The sequence below is a fragment of the Nothoprocta perdicaria genome, unplaced genomic scaffold (genome assembly GCF_003342845.1).
Source record: "Nothoprocta perdicaria isolate Ctin4 unplaced genomic scaffold, notPer1 scaffold_144, whole genome shotgun sequence".
NCBI classification, from domain to species: domain Eukaryota; kingdom Metazoa; phylum Chordata; class Aves; order Tinamiformes; family Tinamidae; genus Nothoprocta; species Nothoprocta perdicaria.
The window spans coordinates 676,390-690,273 of NW_020454583.1; the positions used below are offsets into that span (position 1 = coordinate 676,390).

Genomic DNA, 13,884 nt, shown 5'->3' on the forward strand with positions numbered 1-13,884 from the left:
AGCTTTTACTCTTTACAACAGGGATGYGCCTGCATTTTCATGAGCAGGCAGCAGTTGCAGGGTTTTCTCTTGCAGCGCTTCCCTGTGCACTGTAGTGCTCCGTTGCCCCCGGGGAGCTGTCGCTGGCACGGGGCACTCGCTGTTCGTACCTGTCCCCACCTTGTTCTGGCTTGGCTCTGACCCGCCGCCCTCCAGCTGGTATTTTTAGACCYGTTTCCTACGGAAATGCGGCTTGGACAGTGCTGCTGTCCCTGCCCGCTGTCCCTGCCCGCCCGTGTGTCTCCTGCTGATAACTCGGCCGGTTGTGGCCGAGCTCGCGGGGCCGGCAGCCCCGGGGCCCGAGGCCAGGCCTGGTCCTGCGCAGCGCCGGGGCGCGGGCCGGGAGCCGCGGCGGCCCCTCGGGAGCCTCCTTAGGGCTCCCGCTGCGATCCACAGGGACGGAGAGGGGTTTCAGACATGCCACGCACCACGTTGGGAGCCGTCTGGGAAAGATGCACCTTGTTAGACTCCCAGGGAAAGAAAAGAGCCCTTGTGTTAAGCTCGGGCTGGATGTTTCGTCGCCTTCATTGGGCTGTAGGAGTTTTTCAGGTTTTATTTCCAAACCGCTCTGTCAACGCTTCTCCATAGATAGGTTTGTTTGTGCCATTCCCTGTCATCCTTGCCCTGGTTTTCAACTGCTTGTCTTCTGGGCAGACACTGCATCRGCATCTGCTCTTCCCTTGGCTTTACCAGTTCTGCTGCAGAGCTGGAATTTCAAGCAGTGATGCTGACGTCTCCCTTATAAAGTACATCAGAACTGAAGCTTTTAATTTGGAAGGTTTAATGCCAGCATGGGGCTCTGTGTGGAATGAATCTGTCCTTTGATATGGACTTGCTTTGGTTTTTGCACGAAGCAAAAGCAGATCACTCCCTACCTTTTCTAACAAAAAGACCCTTACATTGCTTCTGTGTGTATTATTCTAATTTCGTGTTCCTCAGCTCTGCTATTATCCATTCTAGTCTTTTGAAAACACTCAAAATGATGAAAAAAATCAACCCAGTGTTGGCAGAGCTCAGAGCACGAGAGCGCTGCTGCCCGCAGGGCACCCGGCGCGGAGGAGCCCCCTTGGCTGCGGCCGCTGCGCCAGGCTGGGAGCAGGGCCCAGCTCCCAGCGGGGCCGGGGACCCCGGAGGGCCCCAGGAACCCGCTGCGGGCTGGAGGCGCTGGGGCTGGTCAGTGTCCTTCTCTCCCCTCCGTGGTGCTGCCGGCGGTGKGAGCCGGCGGGGGCCGTGGGCAGCTGAGCCCGGGCCACACGCACGTGGTTTGGGCTGCGCTGAATGTTCTTGCGGGGTGTCTGTCTTAATCACGTAAACGTGTTCACCTGTGTGAGCTTACACACATGGCAGCGGTAACTTTGGGGCCAGGTGGTGTGAGTCTCATCCTGCTGATGAGGCTGTTTAAAGAAACAAAAGCAAAATCTTTGTGGAATCCTGAAATAGTTGAAGTTGGAAGGGACCTCTGGAGATCACCCTAGTCCAGCCCCTGCTCCAGCAGGGACACCCAGAGCACRGGGCACAGGGCGGCATCCAGGCAGGCTTTGAGTCTCAAACCCTCTGAGCCGTCATTCAGACAGATATTCTCTCTTTCCCACCTTCTTTTAATTGAATTTGCAATTCTCGATATTTACTCGTTTTGCCTTGAGTGAACTTCTCTCCCRGCCCAAGCATCTTGAAGTACAAAAACTCTGATTTCTATTTTTTTTATTGTATTCTGTCCAATTGCACTGTTTGGAGGTGGTGCATGATTTGTGCGATAACCGAGATTGCGTCTTCTTTAGTATCTTCCAAAACKTTGTTACTGCATTTGGGCAGACAGGCTGAGCTGCCCTGTGCGTCCTTTCTCTCTCTGCATACAGCCCTCCTTGCTACAGAGCTCTGCAAAATATTTCATAACGATGGTACATTTTCTCCCATACTTAGAGCTACCCTGTAAGACAGACACCTACAAAGAAAGATGGTGCAGTCAATGGCATTGATTTCTTCTCAATATTGTATTTCACGCTGTAACGGAGGCCATATCAGTGCTGGCGAGCTTGCAGGTTTTAGGGGACCCCATCCAGGTGCCTTCCTCACTGTGGAGTTCCTTCTTTTCCCATACGTGCCCAAAGCAGCAGGTGGGAAGCAGCTTTCCAGGGGGGCCAGCAGCTGGAGCTGCTACACAGGGAGAGCTGCCTGGAGGCTGAAATACCAAATGGAGAGCAGAACGTGACCAATTGCYGAACTTTTCTCGCTGTGCTGACTTTTCTGGGATTTTTTTTTCCTGTTTTTATGTTTTTGTTCAAGTTTGGTTAAAGCTGTTGCTGGAGTTAAACAGGGGGATCAGTTGACAGGATTTTTAAAGGCGTGACATCCAGCTATGCAATTCCTGGAGTGATTAATTTGAAGAAGCCACTGTTTTTAACTGTGTGTTAAAGTTCTGGCACCTTGGGGAAGCGAGAGAGGCGTGACAATGCGAATGAAAAGTTACCTAACGGTGCCTGTACTAACTGTTAAAAAATCTCCTTCCAGTGTTRGTGCCTCCTGACCGTGGGAGATGTTAATCTCCATCTAACGTTTTTGTTGAAGCAGCACGAGAGCCCGTCACAAATTCAGCACTGGCAGCACGGAGAGGAGAGAGAAGGCCACCAAGTGACCTCTTCCCGTTTGTGTGTTTACCAGGTTTGGGCAAAACAAAGAGAAAGACGAGCGCGCGCGACGCCTCTCCGACGCCGAGCACGGACGCCGAGTACCCCTCCAACGGCAGCAGCGCCGACCGCATTTACGACCTCAACATCCCGGCCTACGTGAAGTTCGCCTACGTCGCGGAGAGGGAGGATGAGCTGTCCCTGGTCAAAGGGTCCCGCGTCGTCGTCATGGAGAAGTGCAGCGACGGCTGGTGGAGGGGCAGCTACAACGGCCAGATCGGCTGGTTTCCCTCGAACTATGTGGTGGAGGAAGTCGAGGAAGCGACTGCGGATTCCCCGAGCTTCCTAAGCCTAAGGAAAGGCGCTTCCATGAGCAACGGCCAGGGCACCAAAGTGCTTCACGTTGTTCAGACACTGTATCCATTCAGCTCCGTCACAGAGGAAGAGCTCAATTTTGAGAAAGGGGAAACAATGGAAGTCATTGAAAAGCCGGAGAACGACCCCGAATGGTGGAAATGTAAAAATTCCAGAGGGCAAATTGGTCTTGTTCCTAAAAACTATGTAGTAATCATAAGCGATGGTCCTACCATTAACACTTCCCACCCACCCCAGATAAGCTACACGGGGCCATCTTCTACCGGACGCTTTGCTGGAAGAGAGTGGTATTACGGGAATGTCACCCGGCATCAAGCGGAATGTGCCCTCAACGAGCGGGGCGTGGAAGGAGACTTCCTTGTTAGAGACAGTGAGTCTTCGGTAAGTGACGCGCACTGCTTCCATTTCCATCCTTCATGGSGGGTATTTTCTTGTTTATKTATATATTTATTTTGATTTAGCAAGGCTGATAGTTACGGCAGCGGAATACAGGGCCTGTCACCCTTAAAGAAACAGGGTGATGCTTCAGCGTCGCAACTTGATTCTTTTCTGTATATGAAAATCAGCGTTTTACAGAAATACAGCCACCTTTGCAGTTGCACACTATGTTGGCCGGGGGGTTCTTAATCAGTCGATGGGCAAGTAATTAAGTATTTCAAGATTCAGTTTGATGGTTGCTGTATCTCCCATGTGCAATCCTGCTCAAGTTTGGAGTGCTGCAGAGTAAAATAGCTCTTGTGAATTGAAAATTGAGTCATTTATTTGAATTTAAAGCTAAAACGGGTTCTTCGTGTTGGTCAGTTTGCTTTTTCTTTTAACTAAATAACCACCCAGGTTCTTTATTGATTGCAATTCTATTTTTATGTGTTTCTGCTTATATTGGTTAGATTGCAATAAGATGAAATTATTGCCGTTATAATTGTTAAAACCATGATACAGTGCAAAGAAGGTCAAGTCAGTGGCTCATAACTTTTCAATTGAGACTCGGTGACGTCAGAGGGATCTGAGCACTGCTGGCGAGGGATCGCTACAGTTCTGAAAGTTCAGATTTAAAATTACACTGAGAGGCTCTTCATGCATGCTGARGCATGGGAGTGCATGGCTAAAGCACTCTATTTTTTTATTAGTATGATTTTTAAAAGATGGCAGATTTTACCAATTCCCTCATATGTCTTTAAAACACATCAAAAATAAAGATATTCGAAGATGAATTATACCTAGTTTAGGATGAGGCTTTTTGCATTCATTCCATCTGGACAATGTCCTGCTTRGTGCCTGTCTAGGTATCCTGATGTTCCACGTATGAAATGAAAAAGTAATTAAATCTGCTCAGTCTCTTAATAGAGGAGGGGAGAGTGCTACAGATTTCAGATTTACAGCTACATCTTTATGTAAACTATATTTTTGTAAAACCGTGTTTAGATCAACCTCGCTGTGTCCATCTGCGYTGTGCTGCTTTACAATGCAGCTTGCAAATGAACATCGCCGCGGTGTCAGCTGCAGACAGTTTGAGCCATAAGATGATTTTTGAGAACATTTCTTGGCTCTGTCTCCTTGTCAAGAGGCTGCCTAGGTCGCCCCTATTTCTGATTAGGACGGGGATAGTCTTTGCCATGGCCTCCTGAGCGAGCAGGAGCTGTTCCCACGGAGGCTGCCCGAGGGCCCCCTAGCCGCTCCGCAGCGCGTGGGGAGGCGCTGCACGCCGGCACACACAGCTGGCGTTAATGGGGACGGTGCTGCYTAAGCTCAGCGCTGGAAATGAAGGTCGTTCTAGTGCCTGATACTTTCTAGAAACACATCTAATATTTTCTTTTGCTGGTTATTTTCTTTCACGAGCCCTACCTGCTGCCGCTTAGACAAGTCTCAGAAGGAAGTCAGAATCTGTGAAGGAGTATAGAGGCAGACTGTGTTGGTAGGACCCTTACGTACATGCTCCTTTAAAATACATCTTCAGTAATATAAAGTGCCCCATGGGACAAGAGGAAATGGCCTCCAGCTGTGCCAGGAGAGGTTCAGGTTAGACATTAGGAAGAATTTCTACATGGAAAGAGCGGCGAATTCTTGGAACAGGCTGCCCAGGGAAGCGGTGGCGTCACCGTCCCTGGCGGTGCTCAGGAAGCGTGTAGACGAGGCACCTGGGGACACAGTTTGGCAGGCAGGTGATGAAGGGCTACGGTTGAGCTTAATGAGCTTGAAGGTCCTTTCCAACCACAGCGATTCTGTGATTCCCTGTAACTCCTAAACTCTACAGGGCAGCTCGCTGGCCTAGCAGAGCCTCCCTTTGGAAGGAACGCGCTTGCCTTTCAGCGTGATGATCCTGACAGCTGGAAGTGGCTGAGCTGCTGCGTCTTGGCCAGGAGATGCCCAGCGGTTGCTAGCGATGACAAAACAAGAGTTTGCAGTCAAGGAAATATTAGTAATTGTGTCATTTTTTTCCAAATACAAATGAAATCTGTTGCATTTTTGATACACTTTGCTGATTTATTATTATTATTATAGTTAGAATGAATCCAGACTGATGTCCATTTCCTAAAATTGTAACAGCCTATATAATGTTACTGATAGCATGCAGTTCTAATATCTCAGAATATTTTTTTTCTGGATATAATATTGTCTGATTCAATTTCAGGCATCTTTGCTCCATTGATGTTTCTCTGCAGAGGACACGGCACGTGTCAAGCTGCTGTTTCTCCAGAGCTTTACTCATGTGTGGCAGCGAGATCCTGTTTCTGCCCTCAGTTAACTGTAACCACAAAATGGAGACACATGCAGACAAACCTGAGGAGAACAAGAGAAATAGAGTTTTAGAAAGATGGTTTATGAAGAGAGGCTGACAGGTTTAAGTTTGTGTAATCAATAGAAATTGCAGTGGGGCATGGAGTCTTCCAAAACGTAGGAACTCCCGCGGGATTTAAGGACGGTAATCCATGGATTACTGGGCAGTAGTCCAGCTGTCCATCCTGCCCATGGCCCTGGCAAGCCCATGGAAAACAATGTACCCTTGTAGAGGCTCTGTGCAGTAGAGAGACACTCACTTTCAGCTCTGGATGCTGCATTTGGGGTCGTGCTGATGGGCAGTTACCAAGCAGCTCCTGTCTTGTGGGGCCAGGGCCACAAGAGCGGTGTGGAAATCCATGGAGGCCTTTGAACACGGACGGACGCGGCCGGGCCCGGCTGCACCACGTGGGGACCCTGGGCCGCTGCTCCATGCCCTGCTCCAGGAGAGGCTGCACCTTGGCTGCACACGCTTCCTGGCAGGAACACATCGACCTTTTCATTCACTGTGACCTCATGAGGCCAAACGCACGTGTTTCCAAACGCAGCTCCAAACTGGCCCTCTTTGTTGCTGCTGCGGGAATCGCTGCACAAGAAGGTTCCTTCACAGTGGGGTCTTCTAAGTTCTTTGCAGTGTGCAGCATTTGTTGGAGTCTCATGAAATTCATTAAAGTCCACGTTACAGCAGTTTCCTTTGGATGCAAAGCCAGGGTGCCTGCCCTCTGAMCTGAGGAAGTCCCTCCTTTTTCTTTATTTTTTTCCTTTAATCTCAAGCTGACCTTGAGGATTTTGCATTTGGTTTTTTTATTTTTTTTTAAGCAATGAAAATTACTTCTTAGTTATGTGTGCAGAATAGTCTGCTTCRTTGCACTTCAGAATTTGGATCACCTCAGTATTTTAATTTCTGTTAGGTTTAAAGAGACATTTTAATACTTTCCAAACTTACCCACTTTAGTCATTTTATACATCATATTATACCCTAATTTGTTTATATATGTGTATTGTTTAAAAAAAAATAATTGAGACTGATGGTTTGTGGCTTTTTTCCTTAAGTGTCAGGAAGGATACAGCAAGCTGATGGGCACGGGAGATAGCACCAGGAGAAAGAGATGGCCAGAAGATCTATTTGAACTGCCATGCAGTAAAGAACTAGCTCCCRGGATGTTGGCAGGCAGCCCGTTTCTCATGGGGACCCACAGGTTGGAAGCCGTGACACGTGTCCGCAGCACCGGAGCCAGACGGGCCTGTTGGGAAGCCCAGGCTGAGGCCCCGGCCGCTCTCCAGGTCTTCTGGTTTAGTCCCAGCACTTCCCCCTGCATTTCTGCATGAATCCATCCATTAAAACTGTGGATATAGGGGTTGGTCCTCTCCTGAAGGACCTCACATGGATAAAGTGAGTTGTCCTGACAATTTTCGGCCTAATTTTTGACCTATTTTGGGGTTTTTCTTTAGCCTCCATCACCATAGTTACTGCATGTCTTTTGTATAAAATACTTTTCCCTAGATTTCATTGAATTTTGTGCTTGTCTCTCCTAGCTATGAAAAGCTCTTCTTGGCTACATGAGATTTGTGATACTCTTTTCCATTGTTTGAGTCTGTTATTTTTTTTTTTTTGTTTTAATCTTTACTAGGGCGTGGGGCTTTCCACTGTTTCTGTGAGATGTGAATTAAAAGTCTCATCCCACAACGAGAATTCCTTCCGCCAAAAATATCCGCAGTGCCCCTTAGATCTAGGGGGCCGCACTGTGGGGGATGCACAGCGATGAACTGTGTGTGTCTTGGAACAAGGAACTTGAGAACTTCCTTGGAGCTGGAAGTCTCCTCGTCTTTGGCCACCCCCGCATACCCGGCCCCCGTTACCGGCGGCGGAGGCGCTGAGGCGGAGGGTCCCTGGGTGGGGCGGCTGCCCCTCCTTTTCCCTCCTGGCCTTCRTGGACTGCCGGCTCCCTAGAGATTTGTGTTTGTTTCCCGTGTCCCTAACACGCGGTGAATGCGTCTGGGCCGCCGCACCGTGCTGGGTTGAACGGTCCTGGTCCCGGGTGGTGGGACGGGGGCTTGGGGGCTGCTGCTGTGCGGCGGCCTCCCTCCCTCCCTCCCTCCGTTTTTTTTTTTTATTTTTATTTTTATTTTTATTTTTATTTTTTATTTTTATTTTTATTTTTATTTTTTTATTTTTGTCCTCCCTCCCTCGCGGGGCAGGAGGGAGAAGGGCTGTCATTGGGGCCGAGGGGCGGTGTAGGAGCGGTCGTTCTTCAGGAGGAAAGGGCTAAATCCCACTGATGCTCTCGGGCCTTGAAGGCCACCCGGGTGCACTGTGCAGCCGTGTGGCAGCAKGGCAGGAAGGCCGAGTCTGGGGGCTTAAACTCTTCTAAGGGGCAAATTCTGTCACATTGTCAGGTGTCCAGGGTTTCTGCAATTTTAGAGCATCTGACAGAAGCAGAAGCACCTGACAGAAGCAGTTTTCCCTTCAAAAMTGGAAGCACTTGTGTTCGGTGACGTGCTGCGACTGACCACAGTGCGGAGAGGACGAGCTCTCAGGACAGACTTAAGGATATATCCCAGTAGTTCGTTAAGACCTGTGTGTGAATATCCATGGAACYGATGCATGGTTCTAAAGCTGTTTTTAAAACACGATGAATGTTGCATAAGAAGGAAGAGCTTTTAATATATGTAAAGAGTTATGGGGTAGGGATGAGATTAAAGTAAAGAAATTGTTAACCTTCCTGTACGGTTCTTTCCAACCTGACTTTAGACTTTTGAGCTCTGTTTTTCTGTGTTCAGTTGGGTAGCTTGAGTATCCCTGTTTSCCGAGCAGGAGTAAAGGGAAGCCTGTCCATAGAGCGGGAAGGAGCGGGCAGCTCCAGGGTAGCAGCAGACCTGAACTCCAGGGAGCTGGAATAACCTGAAGAATGATGAGGGTGGGAGGGAATTTCTTCCCACAGGAAGAGAAGCTGGGCTGAAAGGAAAAGAACAGAGTTACTGGATCAGTAAAAGTTGTTCMGAGAGGGTTGTTTTTCCCAGAAGTGCCATTTACTGAAAAATTGTCTCGTTTCATTCGCAAACGAAGATTGTAAAGAGGAAACTTGTTTTCCAGTTTTCCTTCTTCGTCATTATGTTACTTGATACCTGCTCTTCATGATAGTTTTGGTATTTGGTATTTGAAAATCCCAAGCTCATGGCCAAAGAAGCTGCGTTCAGGGAGCAGGATTCCATGGCCTCCTGTTTCCTACACAGACACAGGACCAGCCGCCCGAGTCCCAGGCAGGAGTTAAGGACAGGAATCTGAACCGGCTTTAGGAAACAGTACAGCTGGTCTCAAGAGCTGGAAATGCGTGTCAGCTAATCTCCCGTTCGCTGGTTTAGGAATTGAATTARCTTCAGATTTAAGTTTTCCCAATTATGACCGTGCAGAAATATTCACAGGCTCCCTGCCATGGAGCTGTGCTCTTTAATTCTGCAGAATCACGAGTGGCTTTCTAGGGATTAAAGTTTACTTTTAATGTACCTTTATGGGATGTATGATAGCTTCTATTCTTGGAAAAGTCAGTGTGCAAACATCCAAATGTAGCAATTAATTTAAGAGGGAGGAGGGAGAAAAATTGGCAAGCAGTTGCAACAAAATATTTTAGGCAGTAAATAAATAAAATAAACAGACGTGGAACAAATCCAAGGAGGACAGCGGGGAACCGGTTCAAGCTGCACTGAACCGGCATACTTCAGGATGGTGATGTTGAGTTAGGAGAACAGGAGTTTATCTAGAGATTTATGGTAAATAGGCTTTAACCATTTCGCTTGCTAAAAAGCACAGGCAAGTCCAGTTGCCTTTGCTCTTTGTTCCTGCATCCTGAGGGCTTCACTGATGGGAGGCCAGCAAAGGGTTGCAGAGCTTTTGCAACAGCTGTTCAAGCTCCTCCGTCTCTTTGTGCCGGGTGATGGCTCTCAAAAGGGTTAGATCAGCCCATTTCTTTTTTTTTTTTCTTTTTTTTTCAAGCTAAATTAGATCACCAAAAGAATAAACTTTGTAACGTATATTCTGGAGAAAATGRGCGATAATAATGTCTTACATTTATCCGTGGATCTAATCAAGGGCTCCGAGTCRGAGAAGAACGGTCAGCGGTTCAGGAGAACGGTCATTCCTTAAAGCTGTAATTAAAATGCCAGGAGAAGTGATTTCGGGTGCTGTGGATAGCACCTCAGCGAGCTCTGGGCCTGGCCTGCGGACGAGCACAGAATCAGATACAGAAGGTCTGTTCAAGACCTCTGTGTGGGCATCTCCCGGGGCGGAGATCGTGATTCCCAGGAAATACAGGGAGCTTCGAAACCCCCCAACTTTGACATGGGGAAAGCAGCTGTGCTGTGTTAGCAACCACTGAACCCCCCTGAATTGACGCATCAGCTTTCAGCTGATTTTAAACCTTTTTCAGAGGATCTTGCTTCAGAGACGACCTCCTCGTTCTTGCTCCAGGGATGACTGCCCCGCGTGCTGCTCGGGGTGCAGACCCACGGCACTGCCGCCGGCCGCTCGCTGCTCCGGGCGGCTGTCCCTGGCTCCCCAGGGAGCGGGGTTCCAGGTGTCCCCTGGGAGGCAGCGGCGCCCGCGGGTGGCTCTGCGCTGGGGTCGCAGCCATCGCAGGGCAGCCTGCGTGCAGCTGGGTTGGCTTTGAGCTCGCGGGGCCGGTGCTGCCCACGGCTCGGCCTCGGCCGAGCCCCTTGCGGCCGTTCCTGACGCTCCTGAGGCAGCGCCTCCAGTATCCGAGCTGGCCGGCTTAAGATAGCCGCTCCCAAACAGGGGCAGGTGACAGGGCTTGAGACCCCTCTCGAGTGGAGCCTTACAAGCGCCGAGGATATCCCAGCAGATGCTTCTTTCCCTGCCTTCCCCCTTGCCTCCGTGGGCAGTGGCAGGAGGAATGTCCCCGCCGGGGTCTCCGGGGAGGCCGCCTCYGGCTCCCGGCCCTGGGGAGCGCTCCCCCCACTGCCTCCTGTCCCCAATCCTGGCCTGCCACAATGCGCTTGGCCACCGGGCATGGGCAGCCCCACGGAGCCTCCGCCGGCCCCGCTGGCACGGCCGGAGCACTGGGATACTGACCCTTATGCTCTTAACAGGCCTGTGGGTGTGCAGCACGGCGGGTTGAGGAAGAGGAGGGCTGTAGGAGCTGGCGTAAGCAGCGCGGGGGGTGAAGAGCTGCTCCCAGCACTGGGGTGCTGGATGAGGCTAAAGCCAGCCTAGCTTATGCCATAGGGCATCCTGGGCCTCAGTCACTGCGGGGACAGGGCAGGACACGCGGGAAATGCTGTCCTGGAGCGCTCCTGGGTCCCGCATGGAGCCGGTGCCCGGGAATGGGGCAGGTGCATGCCGAGGCCGCAGCCCCACAGAGGCCTCGAGGGCTCCATGCCCCCATGGCCGTGCGTGGGGCAGGMGCGGGTGCCTGACCCCCACGCGCTCCGTGATGCCCCCACGGTGCTGCCGAAGATGCTTTCCCGCTCCTGTGCTCCATAGGTGGGTTGTCCCTGCGAGTGTCGCCCTGCTGCCGCCCCCTGCTCTGCGCTGTTCCGCTGGGCTCTCCTCGGCCGAGAGGTGCAGCTGACCCGAATTTAGGGCCTTCTGCTCCCCCTTCTGCAGCGCGCGCCGTTCTGGAGCACACGAGCAACGCGGCCTCCAAAGGCACCGACCGCTGGGGCTTGGAGGGGTTTCTCATGCGAAATTGTCCCGTTTCAGATCGCTTAAGTAGTGCTTAAGTTTTATCTTCGGTGGGTGACAGTTTGATGGGGAGGTTTGTATTGTGGTGTTACCTGGAGCTTTGTCTTTTTAAGTGAAAGATGTATTCAGTAAGAGAAATTATTTCTCCTACATGTGGTAATGAAGATAAAAGGCGACTGCCTTTTCTCCTGCAACACAAAGCAAGAAAGGCCCTCTAGTGGTCAGGGCCTTCAAAATAAAAATAGTAGTAATAATAATAAAAAAAAAAAGCGTTGTGGGGAATTTTCTGCATCTCACCCAAGCATCATTAGGGTAGTCGCTTTCTCCGGGGCTCGCTCTATCAAAGGAGCCATAAATGAGGAAAGTTTTTTTCTCCTTGACATGCTCCTGCCTCGAGATTGAGTTCCTGAGATACTGTTTGCAATTTAGTYGTGTAATTGGCAACTTCAGGCTGCGTATCTGGGGAGCTTTCACTTAACTGACTTAACTGTGCATGGTAATAATGATGGCAATTATTTATTGAATAATAGACTGTTGGGTTTCTTAAGTAGCTAAAGCACTGAACTGTGGAACAGAGACTAGCATAAATTATGATCAACTGTATTGCACAATTTGTTCCTGCAACCACACAATTATGTCTTCGTTTTGTTCACTTTTATGTAATTCTTTTTTTTCTTTCTGACTTCTTTTCAACAGCCCAGTGACTTCTCGGTATCTCTAAAGGCATCGGGGAAGAACAAACATTTCAAGGTGCAGCTCGTGGACAATGTCTATTGTATTGGGCAGCGTCGCTTTAATACTATGGATGAGTTGGTGGAACACTACAAAAAGGCTCCCATCTTCACCAGTGAACACGGGGAAAAGCTATATCTTGTGAAAGCACTTCAGTGACGTTGAAGATGGACTYGGTCTCCTAGGCCTCTTATAACTTCCAAGCCTTAGGTCCTAAATTCACTTTTTTAGAGCAGAGCAATCCGAACTGTCCGAAGCAGGCTTAACGAACAGGCTCCTTCTAAAGCGTTTGCTCTGTTGGTTGTTCTTGTCCTTTTCTGTTTGCCTACTTTGTGTTTCGGTTCTGTTAATCTCAGATCACCTCCCCTCAGATGGAGAACTTCACTTAGGTGGCCATTGAAAGCACTCGCTTCCATGCCTGAGTTCTAAACTCCCCTCTTCTGTGTACGTTTACATAGTTAGTTCAGCTAACGGAGGGGTGTTTTCAATTCAAAACAGTGTTAATCTGTTCAAGTGGCTCACGCTGACAGAACTCTTCGTTCAGAGACATCATCGGGCACGGTTTGAATGCACTGAAGCTGCAGCTAAGTAAGTGAGATATAGTAGACATGCAGTTGTGGCTGTGAGTTCTGTAGCTCTTTTGCTTACCAAGTAGTATATTACAAAAATTCCTAGTTCCTAGAAGCACTCTTTACACTGTACTCTGCTATTACATTGCCTCTTTGACTCTTTGTAAAGAGTACACTAATTAAAGCATTTTGTAATAGTACTTCTTAAACTACTATGGTAAGATTGTAGTAAAAAAAAAATATCTAGTGTATTTTGGTCTGTAATTGCAACAAAGAGAAATTTTATTTGAAAGTTGATTACTGGAGAAAGAATCATTGAATTGTAAAGGCTGAATGTTTTGGTAATCTACAACCAAATGTGCCATCCACATAATGCTTTTTCCTCTTGCCCTTCTGCTTGTTTGAATTAAACAATTATGTATTTAATTCTCAAAGTAATATGTATCTGTAGCTGATTGTTGACACTAATACAGAAGATTAATAAAAACTGATCTTGGGATGGGGTGGGGTGGGCTACCAACACTATATATATATATATATATATGCTTTACAGAGAGAAATCTTCAGGTTTTACAAAGGATGGTGTGATTGGTAGTAAGAGACACACAGAATGTTTATGAAGAAAATGCATTTTTTTTCTCTTTTCTTTACATTTAAACTCCTTCATGGTTTAAATATGCAGTCTTTAGATGGCACATTCCTGCGAYTGAAGAAGGGATCTTGAGATCTCAAAATCTTGCATACTCAGTTTTTTGGATATTGTAATAAAAAAAGGTATTACGTCATGACGGAGTACTGGATTTATCCTTGGGTGGTAGCCCTGCTCTTGCTTTAGGGAAGTGGAATAGAGGAGCTAATGCGTTTGTTCATCTTGCAGTTGGCCTTGTCTAAACAGGAGAAGAGTTGAGGTGCGGAGCGTAGTTTGGCAGGAGGCGGTGACTACAGACCCCGGCCGTTCCTGGGCCGAGTCCCTCCGTCGCTCCGATGGACTCTGCCTGGTGGAGCTGCTTTCCTTTGGCTGCTGAGACGCGTTCCTTGGCTGTGTTGCGTTTCAGCCCGGGAGCGGATCTGC

General features: G+C 48.9%; 1 protein-coding gene across 3 annotated transcripts in view; it reads left to right on the forward strand.

Moving 5' to 3' along the window:
• The window catches only part of NCK2 (NCK adaptor protein 2), a 50,937-nt gene extending 37,742 nt beyond the window's left edge, over positions 1-13,195 (forward strand). For all 3 annotated transcript variants that reach the window (XM_026034469.1, XM_026034470.1, XM_026034471.1), the window contains exons 3-4: positions 2,698-3,419; positions 12,208-13,195. In XM_026034469.1, the coding sequence (XP_025890254.1) occupies positions 2,698-3,419; positions 12,208-12,402 (917 nt within the window). In that variant the 3' untranslated portion in view covers positions 12,403-13,195. The remainder of the gene's footprint in view (positions 1-2,697; positions 3,420-12,207) is intronic.
• The last annotated feature ends 689 nt before the right edge of the window (positions 13,196-13,884 follow it).